Genomic DNA, 22,698 nt, shown 5'->3' on the forward strand with positions numbered 1-22,698 from the left:
TATACACCGTTGAGGTAATGTCCGTGATTGATAAATTTAACGGTTTTAGGGAAAATATAATATATACGTACTTATATTAAAACCAGACCTAATTACTATTGTATATATTATTTACTTTATATACAGTTAAAATATACAAATCAACACGCGATTTAACTCTATAGAATTAAAATTAAAATATACAAGACTAATATGTTTATCCTATACTATTGAATACCAAATATTAATACAAATCCAATTATATCTTTAGTTTAAAAACATCATCCGTGCGAAAGCACGGGCCATCCTCTAGTAATAAACAAAACTTGAAACAAAACAACTTGCGCTTCTGGGTTTTTTTTTTTTTTTTCCCGTTAAAGTTTTAACCTTTAATCTTCGATTCCGAGTAACTCAAAGTTTCCAACTTAATTTCCATGTTTCTTGTTTCTTCGAGCTCTCTTGCTCCGTCTAAGTCCAAGCTACTTCCTTAGCAGTTTCCCAATCGTTCCTAAAGTTTCTAATTCTTCGATGACTGAGCTTAGCTCTTTGAATATTGAATCCGCCACGCAAAAGCCAAGTATCTCCACCGGATACCCTCCTCCTCACGTAAGCATAGGTGTCACAACCCCTGCTCCTCCGTCTCCGGAGAGACCCGTCAACACTATCAAGAAAATATCGGTATTGCCACTAGTTTTCCTGATATTCTACGAGGTCTCAGGTGGTCCGTTTGGGATTGAAGATAGTGTAAACGCAGCAGGACCTTTGTTAGCTATTGTTGGGTTCATTGTCTTCCCCTTTATATGGAGTATCCCTGAAGCACTCATCACCGCTGAGATGGGAACAATGTTCCCGGAGAACGGTGGTTACGTTGTGTGGGTCTCCTCAGCATTGGGACCTTATTGGGGGTTTCAACAAGGTTGGGTTAAATGGCTAAGTGGCGTTATAGACAATGCCCTGTATCCCATTCTCTTCCTTGATTATCTTAAATCCGGAGTCCCCATTCTTGGTAGTGGAATCCCTCGAGTCGCTGCGATTTTGGTGTTGACTGTAGCCTTGACTTACTTGAACTACAGGGGTTTAAGCATTGTTGGTTTTGCAGCTGTTCTTCTCGGGGTTTTCTCGATCCTTCCCTTTGTGGTCATGTCTTTCATGTCTATTCCAAAGCTCAAGCCTTCGAGATGGCTTGTGGTTAACAAGAAGCTGAAAGGTGTTAACTGGAGCCTGTATCTCAACACTCTCTTCTGGAACCTCAACTATTGGGATTCCATTAGTACGCTTTCAGGCGAAGTTGAAAACCCGAGTAAAACCTTACCGAGGGCTCTGTTTTATGCTATGGTTCTTGTGGTGCTTTCTTACATCTTCCCGGTTTTGACCGGAACAGGAGCTGTACCTCTTGATCAGAAGCTATGGACTGACGGGTATTTCGCCAATATCGGTAAAGTTATAGGAGGAGCTTGGTTGGGATGGTGGATCCAAGCTGCAGCTGCAACATCAAACATGGGAATGTTTCTGGCTGAAATGAGCAGTGATTCTTTTCAGCTTCTTGGGATGGCTGAGCGGGGGATGCTTCCACAGGTCTTTGCCAAGAGATCGCGCCACGGAACTCCATGGGTCGGGATACTGTTCTCGGCCTCAGGTGTGATTCTCTTGTCATGGTTAAGCTTTCAAGAGATTGTGGCTGCAGAGAATTTGTTATACTGTTTTGGAATGATTTTGGAGTTTATTGCGTTTGTGAGGCTAAGGATGAAGCAGCCGGCTGCATCAAGGCCGTTCAAGATACCTGTAGGGGTTTTGGGATCGATCCTCATGTGCATTCCTCCAACAGTATTGATTGGTGTCATCATGGCGTTTACTAACCTGAAAGTTGCAGCGGTTAGCCTTGCGGCTATAGTGATTGGGCTTGTGTTGCAGCCTTGTCTCAAGCAAGTGGAGAAAAAGGGATGGCTCAAGTTCTCAACCAGCTCTCACCTACCAAACCTAATGGAGTAAGGACCGAAGCTGATGATGCTGATGGTCTTACCTTTTAGATCATATAGGCAGAAGAAGAAGAAGAAGAAGAAGATCTGGATTTTGTACTAATTCAATACATAGTTTTGTTTTTTTCCGTTGGTTTTGCATTACACACAACCATTTGCGACAAAACTTCTAATTGTTGACAACAACAAACGTTTGAGATAGATTTCCGAAATTTTCCTAACTAAACGCACTAATTAATACTCCAATGTTTATGATGTGAATCGATGAGTGTATGGACCTAACGCACTAATGCTATCATATTACGTTTTTAACCCTTTGTAACCTTAAACTCATCAGAACCCCCTGTTTCATGTTGTATATAAAGCTCTCAGAGACCTAAGATCGGCTAAGCCTCTTTCTCCCTTGGTTCTTTCTTCCTCTTGAAAGGCTTAGTGCAATTCCGAAAGAAGAAAATGGAAGAAACATTTAGCAGCTTTGATTTAAAAGAAATTGCAGCTTTTCTTTCTGATATCGTCGCACCAACATTGACTCCCAGGCCTTCGGTGGGACACGGGATCTAGTGGGTTTTCATCATATGATTTGATGGCTGAATTGTTTGAGAGAACTAAAACCTTATCCAAAGCTCAAGTCACCAACACAGTTTTCAGAGCTATTAGCATTGCCTTGCTGAGAGGTAACATAAGGAAAGATCAACTGGAGAGAACTAGTGAGTCTGGTAAAGCAACTATCAAAGCAGTTGCTGCAACTCTAGGTATTCAAATCAGAGACAAGGGTCAAAGAAAGCTTGCTCTAACAAGCAAAACTTTGACTTTCTCTAGAATGATAGCTCTTTTCCCTCACATGGCTAGCCAGCTAATTGTCTCTAAAGAGAGCCTTTTTGTCAACAAGTATGCTTCTTTTAGTGATGCCAATAGATTTCCTGCTCAAACTCATAAGCTTCCTATTGCTATGCTTCACTCTGGATTTGCTGGTCTGATTCCAAAAGAGAGTGAGGAGGATATGGGATTCATAGACCTACTTTGCATGTGTCACATGGATTTTATGGTTGAGTTCTCTCTTTTGATTACTCCTCAAGAGCATAGAAGTTTTCATGCATTGTACGAGAATCAGAAAACCTATAACGAGGCTGCTCGTGGATCTGGATTGATTCCTGATGAAGATAGGATCGTTTACCTCTTGGCTTTTGGGTTGTTGTCTTCTGATAGTCTTGATAAGATGTTGACAGTTGCTGCAAGGGTTTCAACTTTGAATGGAAGGCAAGAAGCAAGTGTTACAAGAAACAGCTTCACAATCGTTGAAGGACATGTCAAGATTGTAGAAGATGATGCCAAGTGGCAGGAGCTATTGAAAAAAGCCAAGAACATAGTTGATGCTTCAAAGAGGTCTCAGACTCAGGTTGCTGCTGTTGACTCCTTAGATGGATTTTGATTCAATGAATTGGTTCCCTTGAGGCCTTAGCCTCTTTCTTTTGTTTCGTTTGATCTTGTTTTTGATTTCTCTAAGTTTAACTTTCTCTATTTGATCAATTATGAAAAAATTAATAATAAACAATGAATAGTATTATTTTCTCTTTTCTTTATTTGATTTATTTATTTATTTGAGGGTTCCATATGCTTGACTTCTAATCATTACTCAAAAAAGAGTTCAAGAGTATACATATCATTACTTCAGCTAGAGTTGGGAGATCACCGTTGATCAGATACATGTCCTTAAAAAGCAAGGATTAGGCCAATGCTATTTTTTTTTTTTTTTTTTTTACTTTTTTCCTAATCACCACGACATATATATATATAGAAGTACATCGATCAGATAAAAAAACACTCTATTATTCAACGTTTGGATACCTAGTTTGTTGTAAAAAAAGGCACTAATTCTCTAGAGGAATGGGAACTAAGCAACCTAGGAACTACCGGCGGCGTTGTAACGACGATGACAATGAAATCGACGGCAAAGCAGCGAATCCGTCTTCGTCTCTTGACTCGTCGAAACGTACACAACTCCCGGCCTCTGCCCCGGAGAGAAGAATAATCATCAGATTAGCCGAGGGGGAAGAAGAAGATGGAGATCTAACGTACAAGAAAGGCAGAGACCATGCCAGAACTTCTTCTCGTATAGGCATATCATCGAAGGGATGTTATCACGAGTTTAACCCTCCCACCAAGGAACAGCGTCCCGCTTCTATGGTCAAACAGGTTTCCGATATGGACTTGGGTGGTGAGGAATGGGAAGATGAGTGGCTTGAAGATGCGTTTCTTGATGCCAACGATATCTCCATACAAGGAGTCGTTAGCAACGGTGAGACATGTCGCAGCATTCGTTTGTTTCACGTCTTCTCCCCGAGACTGTTCAAGGGTGAGAAGACAAGTATCGTGCGTGCTTTTTATGATACAATGAAGTTTTGGGAGTAAGAGTAATACAAGTAATCTGCAACTTCTTGCGTTATGCTCATGTTGAAGGCTTTTTTTTTTTTTTATATATAACTTTTGTAATAATACTAAATGGGCTACTGCTTTCTTAATACATCTTTTGAGTTCTCTTCTCTTCCTCTCATTTGAGAGCATAGAACCATGCATGACTCCCAAGGAAAAGAAAACGATAGAGATTTAATATATCAAGTACAACAGTTTTTCCTAGCTTTCTTTGCTGTCTCGAAACATAAAAAAAAAAAACAAGATTCACCAAATCAATACAACAAACAAACTGATGATCTTTTAATCCCTTTTGAAATATTTTTCGGTGACTATCATAGACTAACAAAAAGAAATATAAAAATTTGTCAAAGCTAATTGTGTTGTAACTGCGCAGTATCAGGTCAAAAGCTTGAGAAGGAAGAATTTCTCCAACGAACTAGATTCGTGGGTACCTTCTCGACTTTTGTCTTTGTTCTTCCAGTTCATTCATCCAATCAGAAAGCCACAAGAGTCCCTTGTAACCATAGTATGAAACAGCGGCTAGCATAGCCATTAACATCACGACCATCAGTATCCTCTTTGTGGCGACAGCAAGTTTCTGCAGAGAAGGAACCAACCAGAAGGTATCTTAAGGAGAAGCAAATAAGGCATAAGAGACATGTGTCTTCTTGGATTTATTTTTGTAAAGACAGAATTTACCTGCAGCCTTGTGGTCTCCTTAATGTCCTGACCCCGTTCACGTCTTTTCCTTCGCTTTGATGCATTTTTCCCACTCGGTTCCTCCTTCTCCTAAGATGTTTAATTAGAAGAAAGTTGTGTGATAGTTTTTTTAAGAGTCAGGTTAAATCTGAGAGCTTTTTATTGTTGTTTCTGTTTACCTCAATCTCTTTGACTTTGCGCTGTTGTAACACCGATTCAGCCATCTGTAGTTTGCTCTTACAGTTGGAATCGCAAGGGAGGAGGCCGACACCAAACTGGTTCTTTGGTACTTCTTTCGGATCAGAACCTGTGGCCCTATGGGCTGCTTGAACATCTTGGCATAACCATTCCTTCTTCAAGGTCAGGCACTTGCAACGAGCAACCACCTTGATCCAAAAATAATCGAGACAAGTAAGATCCCACTTGTAACAGAGTAACATCTTTACAACGCAGTTGCAGCATGGAATCTAGGATATATTACCTTTTTCATGCACTTTTCTGGCAATGGACACTGCCCAGGATGACATATCTCCGGACACAGATGCGTACAGTTTGGCAATTTTCTGCAACAGCAATATCGTCTAGTTTCAAAACTGTGGGTTTCTAATATTGTTATGCAGTAAATAAAAAAAAGGGATTTGGGAACAAGCGAACAACCACAAGGGGAAACCATCAGCTGTTCGAAATTAAAAAGTGGAATGCACTAATGTAGCTCCAGCTTGTTAGATTACCTGTGACAAGGACCACGGCATGAGCGGGCATTCGTTTGCTCCTTCTCAGACAATGTATTGTAATAAATACACTCGAATGCATGCACCATCGTACCACAGTGACATGACCTCTTCACCAGAGTTTTGCAAGGTGGACAGTCTCCGGGATGGCATCGTCGAGGACAAGGATGTTGGCATCGTGGTGTTCTCTCCTGTAAATTAATATGAAAGATAAGAAAGTCTTTCCTCTAACTAACTGACTCCGCAGACTCACAGAGAGCTTTTAACAGCTTCATCAGAATAAACATGTTTTTTTTTCAAAAGCTATAAGAATCATAAGTTACTCATATAGTACTTTGAAACCAATAACATTTAATAAATCTATACTATAAAAGCTTCAAGTTATAGTGACAAATGGTTACCAGTGCCATCAAATCTGTAGCATAAGGAAAGATGATAAAGGGAGTGGTGAGATATAAAACATAAACGAAGTACCTTTTGACAGCGGAGATCACACTTTTCACAGGACTCACTTCTTCTATCCAATGATGAATTTTTTATTTCCAGGGGATGACAGGTAAACGAACAGTAATGATTCCCACATGGAAGAGGGTTCCCACATAAATTATCGCATGCAAATTCAGTTCTGTCAGAGCAAACCATCTAAGCCAATGAAAAGAAAAAGAAAACATATCAAAAATTTCGGGAAAAACAACAACAAGGAAGATCCCAAAGTCCACAAAATGGCTATTAACATGTTAGATATTGGACATGCATCTGAAATAACTAAATAAAAGAGAATTGAGACTCACCATTTTCTCTGCTGCCAGATGGTGGCCTACACAGGGCTTCCAGACAAGCTCTGGACAAAGAGGGCAGGGAGAACCCGGTGTAGATTCAGCCTGAATATTCAACATCTTTTTAGTTGGTTTAATCATAAATTCACGGTTAGGTGGAGGTCTAGGTCCATGACACCTATCTCATAAGAAGCACACAGAAACCAATGTTTATAAGGGAAATGATCAGAGAGTAGGAAAGAAAAAATGGATGAAAAAGAGCAGTATGAGAAACCTTTGGGTGCACTTGTGCCCACATGGGAATTCTTCATCACAAAGGACTCGACATGGAGGACAAGCACCATAGTGGCATTTATGAGGCTGCAAATAAACATGCCATAAATTTCATAAAATTCACAGATGGAATCAGTCATAAAAGTAAAATTATATAAAAGCCTTATTCTAATTCTTGTTCTACCTTTTGGTTTTGCCCATGTCTGCACAACTGGGTTATGTGACACAATTTACGGCATCTAGGAGGTTTCTGATTTGTTTCAGTGCCACAGGGTACCTGAACAACATTGAACAGACAACTGCGTTGTTAATACAGGTTTAACATACAGTTACAGATTTGTTCTCAAAGTATACAAAATCTATTAGAAGTATCAACCAATTAAAAGTCTAAGCCTTTTTTTTTCCGTCAAAGTCTAAGCCTATGGACAAGAAAAGAAGACACAAAAATAATGTCTACGACAATAGGCAGGTAAGTCATCAGATATGATTGTCGACCAATCAAGGCCTCAAGATCATTTTTCTGATGAAATGTCAGTAAGTTTAAGCTTTATATTCTCGCTTGTTAGATGTCAGTAACATCTCCTGCTTCCACCAGTTGAATATACCCAAAACTAAGAATTTTCTATAGATCCATCATAACAATAAAAGTAACATGACTATATCACGACTTGATAGTAAGAAAGCTATATTCACGTTCAAATCCTAATTCTCACCTCAAAATGCGTCTCACCACAAGCACAAGATATTGTTACCATTATTGGACAAGGAGCACATGGACCTCTGCAATGAACACACAACAAATAATGTCATTCCAAGTGGATGAGTTGATATCTTACAATACACAATGTTTGATCAGTCATATAGTTCCAAATTTGACACCAGACGGACAAAGAAAGTCCAGGGTAAGCTACTACAGAACATACTGGTGACAAGGAGACTGGCATTTATGATTCCTGCAACGGAGTCTTTTTCCACAAATCTGAAATTTTCGAATAAAAAAATTAGAACCCCAAGTGTGAACAACGAGACTAAAATTAAGACAAGAATGGATGAGAGAGCATGCCTCTGAGCATGGTGGACATTCACCATCACAACATCGGCGTCTACATGCATGACGTGCACAATCTCTCACTCTCTGGCATTTCCTCTCACACGCCAACTCTTGATGGCAAGGAACCTACTCTAAATTAAGTTCCCAAAATCTTTCCATCAACATTTGAATTGACTACAAAGCATCATGAAGTATAAAAAAAAGCTCTCTTTCACCTGTTTTTTTGTTCCTCCGCATCTGCAAGACTTAGTAACCACAATCCTGCAAGTCTCAAGGCACGGGCCGCGGTGGCACCTCTCTGGACACCTATGGTAGCCACAACCAAGGACTTTATCGCAGGTGCCGCCACATAAAGGAGCCACAACATCACAAGACAAGCCTTGGTAGAATCTCTTGCCACAGGGACAGCTCCTCTTTCCCTGATATGGACACAATCCACATTCGCCCGAGTGACAGCCTCTCTCGCATACATGTTTGCCACAATTAAGCATATTCTCACAAGAAGCCTCACACCTAAACACTCTCTCGCAGCAATCTTTCTCCTCCTTCACCTTACCACAGCAACACTTGTAAATCGCACGCTCCCTGCACGGTGGACACTCACCGTCATGACAAATCTCTCTACACTTGTGGATATTACAATCTAAGACTTTGTCGCAGACGTCGCCGCAAGAGAAATGCTTGTGCCCACATCGACGAACATCCTCAACTCCACCACAGAAGCATTTAGCCTTTACGAGCTTGGGGCAAGAAGCACAAGGTCCAGGGTGACACAATAGCAAGCAACAATGACCACAATTGCTACTCAACGGCCGCTCACAGACCTCACCGCAAGAATGAGGCAAGATCCATGGATTATCCGCCGGTGGATCCTCCTCCTTGCCGCAGTAACAAAGGTACCGCCTTGGAATCTTCGATTTCTGATACGATGATCTACATTTCGGACAGTTCCAGACCGCCTCCGGTTCTGTCGGATTTGACGATGGACGCGTGACTGCACGAGCAGCTTGTAGATCTAAGCACTGACGAGCCCATGACTGGATACAGAAAAGGTGAAAGACGGCGAAGCATAAGGAAGTGCAGGACCACGTAGGATCGGTTCGTTTGATGCGTTCAAGACAGATAAGGCACGAAACAGCTCCAGAGGAAGAAGATGCAAGAAACGACTGGATCTTAGCGAGATCGATTGAGGAAGGAGACGAAGATGAGTGGCAATCGAGGTAAGCTTTAAAGATGGAGCTTGATACATCATTGTGACGGTGCTGATGGTTATCTGAATCAGATCCCGAGTCTGAATCTGATTCGGAAAAGGTTTGCTGTTGCGGCGGAGGCTGTGGAGGTGGTTTCCACCGAAACTCGGTAGGGGCGGTTCCGGCCATATCAAGCATCCTTCTTCTTCATCTCCTCCTTAATGACAACGTCGAGAAATTTGGGGGAGAAGACGTCGTCACGTGATGTTCTCGTGAGCAATGTAATGACAAAGAGCTCCGGTTCAATAGGGATTAAACCGGTTCATTTAGGACAGTTTCAAAGCTTATATGATATAAGTAATACCCAAGGGGTTCCCGCGTATCGTATCGAGTATGTTGTAGGAAGAGACCGATAAGCAGAATTACATATCTGCGGAATGATTATAACTTTTTTTTTTTTGCAAACAAAATTAATAAGTCATTTAACTTTTCCTTCAGACCAATCTGATTGAAAACCGAATTATCTAACTCGAAAATACAGCCACAGAGTTTTTAAACGCCCTAATAACCCCAAAGATTTGCAGAACTCATATACAAAAGGACCTCTAAACTCAAATCAGAGTCACAGACCAAAGCATAAGAATCTTGTGGCAAGATTCAATTCCATCCATGAATGCATATCTGGGCTCAGGGTTTTATGTACTCCCGAATGAAGTCTTGGATCTGGGCGGTTTCTCCGGTGAGTCCAGATGCCTCAGCTACTGTCACTTTGTTGTAGCAATGCGAGAAGGAGAACACTTGTCCCTCGATTCCAATCGTGAAGTCATTGGCTATATCAGCTGTAGAGACTGTACTCCTTGATGCCCTCAGCTTCTCACTGCATAAAATCATTAAACAATATAGATTTAGCTCCTATCCAGGAAGATTGACTGATGTATAAGCTAATTGTCAAGAACACTGAAAATCTCACATTTCTTTCTCCATTTGCTTCCGGATAAACTCCTTGGTGTGTGCAGTGAGTTTATCTGTCTTGTTACAGCAAAGGAGGACTGGAATCTTGTTCTTGACAACATTCGCATTTGTCAAAATGTCGTACAGGTACCTATCCCCACAAAAAAAACCATAGCAATGCCTCAAGTTTTCCAGATTAAGATGCATACATTTGTCTTATGTCTGTGTATGTGGGAGAGAGAGAGAGAGGGTTTGAAATTACTCTGAAGCTGCACGACAGTTTGGGAGGAACTCCAAGGCATCGACTACGAACACAATGGCAGCTGCTTGAGGCAAGAATTCTTCTAGCTTGGGTCGAAGTCGAGAGTGCCCAGGAACATCAACAAGATGAACAGGCTTGATTTTTCCTTTCTGTCACACAGAGCAAGCATGGGATGTGGCGTTTGGTATTGTGTTAGTCCTCCATCACAATCAACTGCACGTAAAGTTTAAGATAGGACAAAACTATTTACCTTAGTGTTTTCAGTGTGGAAAACAAAAGTGCCTTCATTCGGTTCCATTGATGTTACAGTTCCCTGATGCGACGATCCATCTCGTAGCTGCCAATCAAACAATTATCATATTGTAACTCTCCAGCAATAACTTAGTCACTTACTGACTTGGACAATAGTTCACATTACAAAAGCAAACTACATTTGGAGGAAAATTATAAAAAATATCCATACGAAGCAGGTAAAGTCAAGCCAAAACACTCACTTGATAAAAGAGCACAGTCTTTCCACTTCCGCTCAGCCCAGAAAGGAGTACAGTGTTAGATTTGGTACGTCTGACCAAGCGAACTGCATACCCCAGCAAGAACAACAAGTTTAGCAACAAAATATCAAAAGTTATATGTGTATAATCAAAGGGAAATATTGAATAAACCTCAGAAATTTGCACAATCATTCTCATTGCAATACACAAACCATTTAGCACCAAACGAGCTGATACTCTACCTTAATCACAAGTCTAAAATGGTACCATGAGAACAATAACATCTTCAATTGCAAACAATAGCAGGCAGAAGAAAAACTATTGAAGATATTTAGACGAACATGCTATATGTCCTTATCAATGGCAAATGAGATACTACCATGGGGAGATGAGATATTAAATAAATTTAGCAATTTTATTAGGAAAGGATAAGAAATGATGAAGTGGTGTGTGATACATACTGGATAAGAAGAGCAAGATGGTTGTAAACAACAGAACACCAATAGCAGCATACAGCTGACTTGGTGGTATCTTCTGCAGATATTCAATTCCTTGATGCGACCACTGCTCAGCCAGAATTTTCAGATCTTCCAAGTTCTCCATTTCTTTCTCTCAAGTTTCGCTTCTTCTGCCAAGCTGTTAAAACCTGCATTCAGAAATCTAATTCAATCCTTTAAGACATAAAAGAAAAACCAAAATTATTGCTGAAATACATAAGAAGCAGAGAATATATTTCAAATCAAAGCAAACACATCCCATACAGGTGATGGACGTAATTTAGTTAATCTTATTATACCAAACTATAATCAAAGCTAGAAGCATAGAAAACTGTGTTCTCCAACAGGTATGTGAGTTTAAAACTAATAAAGAGAAAATATGAAATTGGAACTTTCTTATCTTTGCAAACATTATACCAATACTGTTGGAAAATTATCCTCCTGTTCAGACCATAAGCATCATGCTCACATCTAGTGAACAAGGAACACAATTGGTTAATCCCTATTGAAAACCATTTTATCAGACCAATCTAAACCCGTAGAGCTATACAAAATCATCCCAAGTCCCTACATTGGCTCGCTGATTCAATCAGATTTCAAAATTACAAATAGATCCCCAAAAAAAATCCGAGACAATGAGTTTAGAGTAACTGAGAGCTAAGAAATTCACAGATCTAAGTTAACTAAGAGAAACTAAAACAAATAGATAGAGGAGACAGAAACGCACGGGTGGGAGAGGAGGCGGAAGACAAATACAACCACGGTGGAAGCGGAGAAGAACACGGCGACGATGATTTAGGGTTCAGATTCAATTTTTAGATTAAAACAAGTCCTTCATCCCAATTTCTTTATTTTTTAACAGCACAATTTATTTCAAAGAAGTTAAATGGGCCGAGCAAAAGCCCATGATAAGTATCCGACGTCGTTTAGCTGTATCCGCTTCATTGCTTCTTCTGGTTTGCTACTCCGTTCTGTTCCCGCTCTTCTGCATCTCTCCGGCCGACGAACACAGATACAGTGAGTGAAACAGAAAGAGACAGTATGAAATTTAACTTCCATGAGCCAGAGGACACGCCAGATTTACGGAGATCTCCGGCGTCTAAAGAGCCGGTTCGGTGGGTTCCTCTCCAGAGCCACCCGGTTTTCGCTTCTCTTCCTTCCTCCCAAGATGAACCCGCCGTGGCGCAGCGGTTTCCGAGAAATTTTATGGCTTGGGACGGAGACTCGCGACTCTTCTACTGGGATTCTAGACGATATCTTCTACATCGATTGTCTCTGCGCTTAGGTGAACCCGAACCATCCTCCGTCCTCGCCGCAGTCCCATCCAAGGTCTTTTTGCCTTTTTTCTGTTCGCCGCTAATTCAGAGAAGTATTTGAAAGATGATTTATCCAAGTGCAAACGGTTCTCTAGTGTGATTGTTGCTGAGATTCTACTTTGGAAAATTAGGTTTAAGAAGAGTTTGAGTATGCACTAAAAGCCTTGAACGATTTTGCAGTGATGGATTATAGGAAGATCATTTTCTACTTGCTACGTATAGGTACCAAAAACCTTTAGTGTTCCTCTGCGGGTTGCTACACACAAGAATTATAGTGATTCATCATGCAAATAAAATTAATCTGAATGATTAAATGTGATTGTTTTGTCTGGAGAGACCGTACCAATGTGTGAAAGTGTCTTTTTGATGGTATTTGCTATAAGATGATACTTATTTGAATGAGGAGCTTGGGGACGGATAGCTGTTGGTGACTATCCTTCTAGTTTTGAGGATTTGAAAGAGTTGTTTTAGTTCTGACTTCTAATTTTGATTGGCCGGAGCTGTTAGAGAAAAATGTTTAAGAAATAATGTGATTAGTTGATCTGCTATACTTGTGCATAGCTGGTAAGGAATGTACAAGGTTGTGCCATTTTTTTGTCTGACTTAGTTTTGATAAATATGATTTTATAGGTTATGCAACCAGATCTCCAGCTGACATTTTCTGTTAACAAAATCTCCATCAATAAGTCTGGATCGGCTGTACTTCTTGCCGGCGCAGATGGGATATGTGTGATGTACCTATTTGGACGCGCTTCTGTGATAGAAGACAATGTCATTTGCAGGTACTGGTTTACATTTCCCAAAGGAAATGCATCTATATTCATGGTTATCTTGATTTTCATGTTACCTGGATTAAATTGATGGCCTTCTGCTACGTAATCATTTTGTATTCTATGGTTTGCAGGGTAGTTACTATTGGTTCAGAAATCTATACTAGTGGTGACAGTGCCATAAAATTGCTACAAGCATCGTGGCACCCTGATAGTGACACGCATTTGGGAATTCTATCCTCAGACGCAGTTTTCAGGTAACAATCTTTTCGGTTGATAATGAATGTGGATGTACAGCTCAATATATTAATTAATATCACTTTGGAAAGATGTTAGAGAAATTGTATAAGAAATTCAGTTACAAAGAAGTCGATTAACTTCTGGCATGCAGACATACTATGTTACCATCTGCTTCAGTGTCTCACTCTAAGGAGGTTTAATCATTCCACTTAATCCTAATTTAAGATCTTCATGTCTTACTAAAAGTATTTTGCATGCTACATTTTCTGCTAGGCTTTTCGATCTGTCTTCAGATGCTGAGCTACCAGAGCAAGAATATTATCTGCAGCCCGGTGAGCCAGGAAGATCTAGAACCCCTTCATCAATTTATACTGCTGATTTCAGTTTTGGAGGAGATCATCTGTGGGATAGATTTACTGTAAGTTCAGTACTAATTTTTAATTCACTTGTTTGATAACTGACGGAGATTTACTATTTTGTTTAGTTGTCTTGTCAAACAGAGCCAAATTACATGTTCTGGTCTTGACCAAAGCTTTCAATGTGCAGGTCTTTATATTATTTACTGATGGTTCAATTTATATCCTGTGCCCAGTTGTGCCATTTGGAAGGTAGGCAGATGGTGGTTCCTTCTCCTTTTTATTCCTCTCTAGCAGTAATTGGATAAGTTTCTTATTGCATTCATTTGTATCCTGGTATCTAAACGAGATATGATTGATTCTCATTAAGCTGTTTTAGATCACAAATCTAGGCTCACTAGCTCAATTGAAGCTTTTCAACTCAGCTGGGTCCCATGATTTCTTTGATATATTAAATAGTTTATTTCGAGCCCACTCCTTGTATACTAATGCATTCCTTCCGTGGACTTTCCTCTCTCATGTCAAACTTTTAAATCATGGTTTATGTTTTAGTACTTTGTGATGTCTCGCGTTTAACAGCTCTGGAGGTTGACTGTGATTTCCTCGGATGTATATTGCAACAGTGTTTACAAATGGGAATCAATAATGGAGATTTACAATGATGCTAATATGTATGGGGTTAAGTCATCCAATTCGATGGCAGTTAGCAACTCCAGTCTGGCAATTGAATGGTTGGAAGCTACATTTCCAGATTTGACTGAACAAGGAACTAGAGGTGAAAACATATTGGTGGTGAAAGCTCATCCGTATGCTTTGCTTGACGCATCATTGGCTTTACAGGTAAGGATTCATCCGCTCTTTTGGGTTTGTTTCGTGAGTTATTGAAGTGCTCCTCGTAGATTTTAGTTGTTTCACCAATGTTCAAGATTAGTAGTTTATAAGCCAGTGGTCCTCATCAAAGATTTATACCTTCCTTAACTTGATTCAGAACACAGATGGAACAAAAAAAAGATGACACCTATCCATATCTTCCCTAACTGTTTTTTGTTTGTCTACTGCTTGCCTTGGAATGCCGATATCTTGTTTACCTTGTGTACAGGGCCCTTTATATAAAGCATCTAATGGTGACGGAGATGAAGACTTCGCTGTTCGGGAGGCAGAATGTAAAGGCCGGGCAGTAAGTCTATTATATAATCTTGTCAGCAAAGATTCGGTTCTGGTAACTGCCTGGAGTGCTGGACAATTACAGGTTGATGCCCTGGTTGATGAAATCCAGCCAGTTTGGATACCTGGCAACTCATCTCGTCTTCGCATGAACTCCCACAACAAAATACTAGGAGTTGCAATGATTTGTGAGTCAAACATAGGTGAGCTACCAGTTTCAACTTCAAACCTGCCACTCGATCACACTGTTTGGTTAGGGCATCCGCCCCCACTGTTAAGACTTGCAATGGTTGATTTGGCTCTTCCCACAAAGCTTGAAGGGGGCTCTCTTGTTACCTTGTTTGCTGACTCCCTTTTGCCAGAACGAATATACTCCCTCCACAACGGTGGCATTGATTCAACAGTCTTACACTCTCTTCCCTTCACAAGTCAGGCCACTGGAAAAGATGAAGCTCTCAAAACGCCATCTGTTCACACTGTGCTAAGTACATGCCAAGAAGAATCCGCAGTATCTCCTCTGTTGGGTTTTGTGCCTCTGTCAGATTCTTTTGGGTATGCATGGATCATTGCAGTCCTATCCTCAGGAGAATGCATTGTAGCAGAGATGAAAACTTGGGATCTCTTGCTTCCAGTTCATGTCAATACAGATAAGATAGTGTCTTCAAACGCAATAGAGAAAAAAGAGCAAGATACCTCGTGTATCATAAGCAAGGAGCTCCTTGCAGGTCCCAAAATTAGAATTGCTCCTCATGCTTTACCTAACCAGCGTTCAACTCCAGCCAATTCCGTTGAAGGTCGATCAATTCTGCTTGACTATGTCAAGCTTTTCCATGAAAACTACATCGAATATGCACACAAGGTGAGAAAGAAGAGGTCATGTAAACACAACGCAAAAGCGTCACTATGTTTTCTACACTATTACTAATGAGATCTCGTGTTTTTGGCAGGTCTACTTTGAGCTGCAGCATCATGCCCCCAACCTGAAGAGAATAATCGATGACCAACACCAGCGGCTTGCTGAGGCAAATCAGAAAATAGCAAAAGTTGAGAAGAACCAATATTTGCTGGAGAAAAGGATTGACAAAGCAATTAAAAAACATGATTCTCTTGAGCAGCGTTTGCAACGTCTCCGTAGCTTGCCTGGTACAAACAAGAAACCTCTGACGAGAGCAGAACTGGATTTTAAGTCGGAACTCGGTAAATCAAATAAACCCCATAAATTTTGTCCTCGAGAGATATACTGAAACCCAGTTCATCATCTTTTTTTTCTTTTTTTGTTTTAAATGAAAAAATGCAGATCAATTTGCGGGAGTTGAGGTGGATGCGCTTCAATCATCCATTGAAACACTGAGAGCAAGAGTGAAGAAGTCAGCTCAAAAATCTCCGAAGGGCACAGTAGTTGCAAATATTCAGAAAAAGCAATATTCAAAGAAAAACTTCATTCAAGATACACAAATGTCACAGCTTCAGTCTACACTCGCCAAACTATCCCTGATGAACAGTGATAACTCCAAGAAAGTCAAGATCGTGGAATCTGCGCTAAAGTCGCAAGAAAGCAGTATCATGTAGCCACTGTAACACTAAAGCAGTTTCATGTAGTCACTTCATAACACCTGGGATGCAAATTATTCATTTCCTGTGACTGACTAGATTCTGTTCAAATTTGGATGTAGTTGCGGTATTGATTAACGTAAATTTTGTCTGTTCAAAGTTCAAACTCTCTCATTGTAAGTTTTGTTTGTTAATCAAGCTACGGTATTACTTAACGTAACCTTTTTGTCCTGTCAATGGGCATTTACTGCAAATTATTCCTTGGAATTCATAAGACAACAAAGGATAGGTCACGTCATGCTACTTATGTTGGAACCATTGAAGCAGGAGAGAACGACCATGATTATTGCATGGACATGATTGTTGGGCAACAAGGATGATGTATCTGTGGTGGACGTTTCACCATTATTCAAAGCGAGCAAACCCTAAGTCGAGAAGGAAACAGCAAGAACCTTAGGTCTAGAAGAAACGGACAACTGTTTCGAGATCTAGAGATCAACAACAGAAATTTATCATCTTGAGAATAACCTACACCCTAAATGTTAAACCTTAAATCTTAAACCACACCGTATCTTAGTTGGGAAGGAAACAGACCCTTGCCGAGAAGAAGAAACGGAGAAGGAACGGTTTAGACTTTAGATATTTAAAGCTTGAGAGTCGACAAGAGTACTTGAATGATTAAGAAGAGTAGGTCAAGCTACTTATGTTGGAACCATTGAATAAGGAGAGATTTATGCAAGCATAGGGTAAACAAAAGGTTTTTTTATATATATATACACAGAAGCTAAGGCTTTATAGAGGAGTAATGATAACTTTTATTGTGCAACACTAGACCCAAAAGTAGCGCCAAAAGAAGAAAATAATCCTGAAAAATGCTGTTTCTTCTATAAATAAAATCTGAAGCTGGCAGGTCTCTTCTTCTTCAAGTAGCAACATCACGGCGCTTCACGATGATCGGGTACCGTTTCTGCGTTCGTGTAGTTGGAAAGAAGACCAGCTTGTCTTGCTCTGCAGGAACCCAACTGTTCAAAAAAGTTTACACATAACAAAACCAAGTCAGTATTTAGCATTTTGACAATGTAAAAACGAGCTATATAATCTTGTATGTGAAGGTGTACCTGAAGCCAGTCACTAGTCGGTGAAGGAAAACAGAGAGTGCAACCCTAGCCAGCTCGTAACCGGGACACAGCCTTGGCCCTCCACCAAACGGTATGAACACATTAGAAGTAACCGAGTTGCTCTGTTCCACAGAATTGCAATCGTTGAACAACTCAAAATCAAGAATGCAGAGATACACACAAACCAAGTTCAAGAACGCTAAAGGGCTTAAAAGTCAAAACCTGCCATCTCCAAGGGTTGAATGTGCGAGCATCTTTGTAGTTGCTCGGGTCTAAATGACCTGCTCTGAACGATGCGAATACCTTCCACCCTTTCGGAATTTTATAACCTGGTTTATCAAAATGTAAGAAGGATATGAAACTGGCTCATTTTTTTTTATATTTTTTCTAAAAGGTTAGATTTTATTTACCTTTGAACTCTACATCTGTCATTGCCCGTCTGAAAACACCGCCGATGATGTTAGCTACTCGCAGTGTCTCGTTAACCACCTGTATCAGGACAAGTTAATATAAAGGACTAATAAGAAATGACGAAACAAGAACACTTAAAGCTCTAGTTAAGTTAAGTACACTTACACATTGTGTGAATGGCATTGCCTTGTAATCACTCCATTCAAGACTATCTGAATCACTCTTCATTGCCCTGATCTTTTCATGCTCTTCCTGTTTGTTGTTTTTTTTGTTTTTCCAACCAAGCAAAATACCAAATCAGCCAATAATATAATAAAACAAACCGGAGAATTAATTAGGTCACCGGTCCAACTGTTTTTGAACCGGTTGGTAATATCCGGAGTAAGCAACGACGCACTAAATGACTAAACTAGTGAATATAGTATCAATTCTTGAGAACAAAATTAGTGACATCAACCAAATGATTAAAATAAAAATACTTAAAAAGAACCAATTAAATTGGATGAGAGCTTGTCGGTTGCACGTAGCACAAACATATTTATGATAATGCACTTTTTATCTTTAATGTAAAGAAATATTTATTGAGGAGGGGATATTCTCATATTCAGACAAGTAAAGATTAAAAAAAAAAAAAGAAGAAGATGAGGTTTGGTAAAAGTGTGATTATGCATGCGGTTTAGGAGACAAAACTAGTCAAATCTATGAGACTGTAACTCCTTATTTCAACAGCAATTTTTACATTTATCTTATTAGAATAACAAAACAAAAAACAGAGGTGATGATGTTGTCTATGTTCGAGAATGACTACTTTGACTTTTACGCTAATGTTAGTAAACCTTTTGTTTCTTGCTTCTTTTTTACACTTTTTTCAGTTTTCACCTTTAAAGCACTTTAATCATTTATGCTTAATCTAGGTTTTAAAATTAATTGGAAGAGCATAATAGATGAAAACGTACATCTTTCTTTTCAAATTTCAAAGGATCTATCTTGACTACCCTATATGATATTCAAATAAATGAAGATCCTATGATTCAAATCTAGACTAATCAATATAAATGATTTTCTCTAACGGCCGGGTTCTAAATTTATATTATATGTAATTGCTGTTTATATATCAATCAACCAAATTTAAGAACGATCATTTGAAAAGACTTAAATAACTATCACTACTACTAGATCGTCTTACCCGGCTAATGTCGCGTATTTTAGTATCATTCTCGATACCTAACCATTAATTAACCAAGATTGGAGGCTATATTCAAAACATTGTTTCTAAACCAAGAAAAGAAAAAAACAAAAAGAAAAAAGAAAGCCATCATTTCTTCATGTTTTTTTTTTTGTCTATAAAATCAAATTATTAATGGTACCAGCCGACTAGACTGTACTACTGTAGCTAACTTGATATGTAAACTAGTAGTTCAATTGGGAGAGAAGACAACAAAACCTAAGCCGTTCATTGATGTCATGTGTATGTGTCACACACATTTTTCTCTTAAAAGAAATGATAAAATGATGATAATAATAGCAAATATGTTTTTAATATTTATTATTCCAAACAAAAATATATAAAGAAAAAAATGTAGACACCCGTGTGAAATGTAAATGATGGAGAAATTTAGAGGCCAACATGTACATATCATTATGCTCCCATTTTTGTAGTATCTGCCCCTTTTCTTTTTTCACCTTAAATTTTACTTTCCCCCAACTACTTCTTCCCCCATCTCTTAATTACGTAAGAAAATGAAATCTACTTAACTAGCTAGGATCATAGTCCCACAAGAAAAGAAAAGAAATTAGTTGATAACAAGACATGAACGTGTTCTAATCCTTTTTCACTCTTTTGGTTAATAACTTTCGACCAATAGAGAAGAAAAGATAATTATAGAAACCAAAACCCTTTTTGATATCTTAAAACCCAAAAATAAAGCAGCACAATAAACATGCGCCGGTGGTCCTAAAATATTTGGTTTGCATGCAGTGCAGTGAGAGAATATCAGAATACTCACAATAGATCGAATCTTAAAAACTTTTTTTTATACTATAGTATATATTTTCCAAAACACTAAATCTCGATGATTCGCAATCAGACCAACCACATAACACCTAAATTTTCAATTCATTACGTGTCGTGGTTTTGATTCGCTCTAAACGTTACTTTTTAATTTTTTAAAAACGAATACGAACCATTATGTATGTGCATAGGAGAGATTATTAAGTAATTATAGGAGAATAACATACCTTGAGTTGAGCAAGAGCTAGAGGAGTCTCGGTGAGAAACTTAACGGCGAGAGTCATGAGTGTGGAGGTCGTTTCATAACCGGCGACGAGTAGAGCCAACAAGAAATCAACAATCTCTTCATCGGAAAAGCCATCATCCGCGGCAAGCAACGCCGCAAGCATATCTTTTCTTTTCTCCGTCTCTTCTTCCTCCTCTTCCCTCCTCTTCATCACCACCACCGTCAATGCCTCCGCCACTTTCCTCCGCGCCTAAAGAACATATACATATATATTAGAATATATTCATAGTGTATATATAGTCGAAATATAAAAATAGTTATACTTGGATGGCTTTGCGGTAAGTGGTGGACAAGAGAGGGAGAGGAAGAGAGAAGAAGCCTTCGATGACAAGAAGATACTCTTTCCTTAAACTCTCACTCCACTCCCCTGGATCAAAGCTCAGCAGCTGCTTCACCGTCAGCTCGAACGTTATCTGCATCATTATCGATCATCCACCATATCAATATATATACGTCTATGCATGCGGTGACTCGTGCTGACTCACTGAGTCCCACAACTCGGTCCGTTTTATAACAAAACATGAGAGGAATCATAATAATAATATAATGTCAAGAGAAGAGATATCTCTATTTTTTTTTTAGAATTGTTTTGGTTTGGTTATATATAAAATAAATACCTTCTTGGCTTCTTCCATGAGGAGAACACGAGAAGACCAAGAATCAAGATTGAACCGGACTAAGCGGTCGATGTCAAGCATGAGATGGTCTTTGATGATGGAAGAGTTAGCGAAGCTCATGGTAAGAGAGTGCATACGTTTATGCAAAGAGCCTTTCATAAGAAGCAAAGAGTGTTTCCCCAAGAGATTGCAAATGGAAGCAGGATACGAGCACTCGAATAGCTTCCCTTCGTTCTGGAGAACGAACCGGTTCATCTCCGGGTCAGCTGAGAAAACCGTCGGTTCACCGAAAAGATGCGTCATGAAAACCGAACCGTACCGGGCCACCCTCTCGTCGATGAAAGGCTCGGGGTTCTCTGTTTTGTAAGCCCCGATTAGCTGCAGAGTCTCTCCTATAAAAGGAAGCCCCAGGCTCCCCGGAGGAAGCCCCTTCCGACGGTAACGTGTACGTCGGAGGAGGAGGATGAAGGCGGCGGCGGCGGAGGAGAGGAGGAGGAGGAAGGCGGTGAAAGCCATTTAATTTTGAGGAGAAGAAGAGGGGATGATGAGAGAGAGAGAAGGAGAGGATGAGGGGGGAGAGAGAGTATTAATGGGAGAGGGAGAGAAGAGAGAGTGGGCACACGGGGGGGTTTCTGCATCAAGTAGGACCTTTCATCATTATACTCTTTTGCATTTCTTCTTTCTTTCTTTTTATTTTATAACTATCATATTTTTCTAAACTTGTAAGCATTTAATAATATTTTCTTCATTTATATACATACACTGTTGAAAGTCAAAAATATATATTTCTTTCACAATTTTAATTGTACCAATCTAAATTTGCTGGGCAAAGAGATTTTCAAATTAATAAGAAGATAAATATGTAATCTTGATACATTAATTGATATTATAAAAGCAAGATGTGATACTTTATCATTATATACTCAATGTATTAAACTTAATGGATACTACTATTTAAAAGCAATATTTGATTTTTTTTCGATCTGATCCAGTATTTGATTCTATATAATAATTATGAAATCCTTTAGTTTTTGTTTATTTTTACATTAAAATATCATATAAAATATATCTAAACACAATTCAATTAATGCAAAATATAATTTATTTCGTATATATTTGTGAGAAAATCATATATTTTATTTTTAAAAAAAAAACAAATAGATACAGAGGGAGTATGATATATATATATATATCCAACGTATAAAACTTATTGAATTCTATTATTTAAAAGAAAATGGAGGAATTGATGAATCATATACTATCATAGGTTAGAAATTTGGTTCCATAATTACATTTTGTTTGGATTCTTGTGTTGATATATCAATCTATATCTTGGCCCATATTTTTGTTTTGTTGTAGATGTTACACAACCAAGCACCTCTGTATCAAATTTGCAGTTGGTCCGATTTCGGTCTTATTATTGATTTGATTGTGTGTTAGATTAGAAAAGTCATGAGTTTTGATGGACATGGTGGAATCAAACTAAACTCTCTACATGGCTTTGAGTGGGGGATTTAGGAGCACTTAATATATTTGTTCTCCTCTTCTGATTTGCGTTTCGCATTATTTG

The 22,698-nt window shown here is 39.1% G+C and overlaps 6 protein-coding genes across 6 annotated transcripts; 3 read left to right on the plus strand and 3 right to left on the minus strand.

The window, feature by feature from the left end:
• Nucleotides 1-240: 240 nt before the first annotated feature.
• On the plus strand, nt 241-2,214 carry LOC17883632 (polyamine transporter RMV1). Its single transcript, XM_006287560.2, has one exon. The coding sequence runs from the start codon at nt 508-510 to the stop codon at nt 1,966-1,968; it is 1,461 nt and encodes a 486-aa protein (XP_006287622.1). The 5' UTR covers nt 241-507; the 3' UTR covers nt 1,969-2,214.
• A 177-nt stretch (nt 2,215-2,391) lies between these two features.
• On the plus strand, nt 2,392-3,552 carry LOC17882115. Its single transcript, XM_006288285.2, is given in 2 exon segments — nt 2,392-2,501; nt 2,503-3,552. Coding segments are annotated over 2 exon segments (975 nt in total). The 5' UTR covers nt 2,392-2,408; the 3' UTR covers nt 3,385-3,552.
• A 987-nt stretch (nt 3,553-4,539) lies between these two features.
• LOC17881454 (NF-X1-type zinc finger protein NFXL2) lies at nt 4,540-9,321 on the minus strand. The gene is made up of 13 exons (XM_006289452.2): nt 8,113-9,321; nt 7,910-8,023; nt 7,770-7,825; nt 7,560-7,626; nt 7,031-7,123; nt 6,848-6,933; nt 6,589-6,751; nt 6,272-6,439; nt 5,798-5,988; nt 5,548-5,629; nt 5,246-5,452; nt 5,067-5,156; nt 4,540-4,965 (listed from the first exon to the last, which is right to left on the minus strand). The coding sequence occupies exons 1-13, from the start codon at nt 9,283-9,285 to the stop codon at nt 4,804-4,806; spliced, it is 2,652 nt and encodes an 883-aa protein (XP_006289514.2). The 5' UTR covers nt 9,286-9,321; the 3' UTR covers nt 4,540-4,803.
• A 236-nt stretch (nt 9,322-9,557) lies between these two features.
• Nucleotides 9,558-12,108, minus strand: LOC17882686 (signal recognition particle receptor subunit beta). The gene is made up of 7 exons (XM_006288418.2): nt 12,016-12,108; nt 11,253-11,437; nt 10,795-10,877; nt 10,551-10,637; nt 10,301-10,449; nt 10,058-10,189; nt 9,558-9,964 (listed from the first exon to the last, which is right to left on the minus strand). Exons 2-7 carry the CDS (start codon nt 11,392-11,394, stop codon nt 9,775-9,777), a joined length of 783 nt encoding a protein of 260 aa, XP_006288480.1. The 5' UTR covers nt 11,395-11,437; nt 12,016-12,108; the 3' UTR covers nt 9,558-9,774.
• Nucleotides 12,109-12,220: 112 nt separating this feature from the next.
• On the plus strand, nt 12,221-16,905 carry LOC17884191 (nuclear pore complex protein NUP88). Its single transcript, XM_006287024.2, has 9 exons — nt 12,221-12,617; nt 13,235-13,386; nt 13,509-13,631; nt 13,888-14,032; nt 14,161-14,222; nt 14,594-14,810; nt 15,070-15,993; nt 16,082-16,331; nt 16,432-16,905. Exons 1-9 carry the CDS (start codon nt 12,330-12,332, stop codon nt 16,701-16,703), a joined length of 2,433 nt encoding a protein of 810 aa, XP_006287086.1. The 5' UTR covers nt 12,221-12,329; the 3' UTR covers nt 16,704-16,905.
• A 522-nt stretch (nt 16,906-17,427) lies between these two features.
• Nucleotides 17,428-21,741, minus strand: LOC17884348 (cytochrome P450 90A1). Its single transcript, XM_006287612.2, has 8 exons — nt 21,129-21,741; nt 20,775-20,924; nt 20,453-20,701; nt 18,380-18,466; nt 18,214-18,292; nt 18,026-18,132; nt 17,804-17,925; nt 17,428-17,707 (listed from the first exon to the last, which is right to left on the minus strand). The coding sequence occupies exons 1-8, from the start codon at nt 21,642-21,644 to the stop codon at nt 17,608-17,610; spliced, it is 1,410 nt and encodes a 469-aa protein (XP_006287674.1). The 5' UTR covers nt 21,645-21,741; the 3' UTR covers nt 17,428-17,607.
• Between the last annotated feature and the right edge of the window lie 957 nt (nt 21,742-22,698).

Source organism: Capsella rubella, unplaced genomic scaffold (genome assembly GCF_000375325.1).
Source record: "Capsella rubella cultivar Monte Gargano unplaced genomic scaffold, Caprub1_0 scaffold_6, whole genome shotgun sequence".
NCBI classification, from domain to species: domain Eukaryota; kingdom Viridiplantae; phylum Streptophyta; class Magnoliopsida; order Brassicales; family Brassicaceae; genus Capsella; species Capsella rubella.

Coding starts and splice junctions, on each gene's coding strand:
- LOC17883632 (XM_006287560.2), top strand. CDS start 508: ATGACTGAGCTTAGCTCTTTGAATATTGAATCCGCCACGCAAAAGCCA.
- LOC17881454 (XM_006289452.2), bottom strand. CDS start 9,285: ATGCTTGATATGGCCGGAACCGCCCCTACCGAGTTTCGGTGGAAACCA. Junction 6,440..6,588: donor ATCTGGCAGCAGAGAAAATG/GTGAGTCTCAAT, acceptor TCATTGGCTTAG/ATGGTTTGCTCTGACAGAAC. Junction 5,989..6,271: donor GTGATCTCCGCTGTCAAAAG/GTACTTCGTTTA, acceptor ATTAATTTACAG/GAGAGAACACCACGATGCCA.
- LOC17884191 (XM_006287024.2), top strand. CDS start 12,330: ATGAAATTTAACTTCCATGAGCCAGAGGACACGCCAGATTTACGGAGA. Junction 13,632..13,887: donor TCCTCAGACGCAGTTTTCAG/GTAACAATCTTT, acceptor ATTTTCTGCTAG/GCTTTTCGATCTGTCTTCAG. Junction 15,994..16,081: donor ACATCGAATATGCACACAAG/GTGAGAAAGAAG, acceptor TGTTTTTGGCAG/GTCTACTTTGAGCTGCAGCA.
- LOC17882686 (XM_006288418.2), bottom strand. CDS start 11,394: ATGGAGAACTTGGAAGATCTGAAAATTCTGGCTGAGCAGTGGTCGCAT. Junction 10,878..11,252: donor CATCTTGCTCTTCTTATCCA/GTATGTATCACA, acceptor TGGGGTATGCAG/TTCGCTTGGTCAGACGTACC. Junction 9,965..10,057: donor AAGCAAATGGAGAAAGAAAT/GTGAGATTTTCA, acceptor GATTTTATGCAG/TGAGAAGCTGAGGGCATCAA.
- LOC17884348 (XM_006287612.2), bottom strand. CDS start 21,644: ATGGCTTTCACCGCCTTCCTCCTCCTCCTCTCCTCCGCCGCCGCCGCC. Junction 18,467..20,452: donor TAGCTCTTGCTCAACTCAAG/GTATGTTATTCT, acceptor AACAACAAACAG/GAAGAGCATGAAAAGATCAG. Junction 18,133..18,213: donor GACAGATGTAGAGTTCAAAG/GTAAATAAAATC, acceptor TTGATAAACCAG/GTTATAAAATTCCGAAAGGG.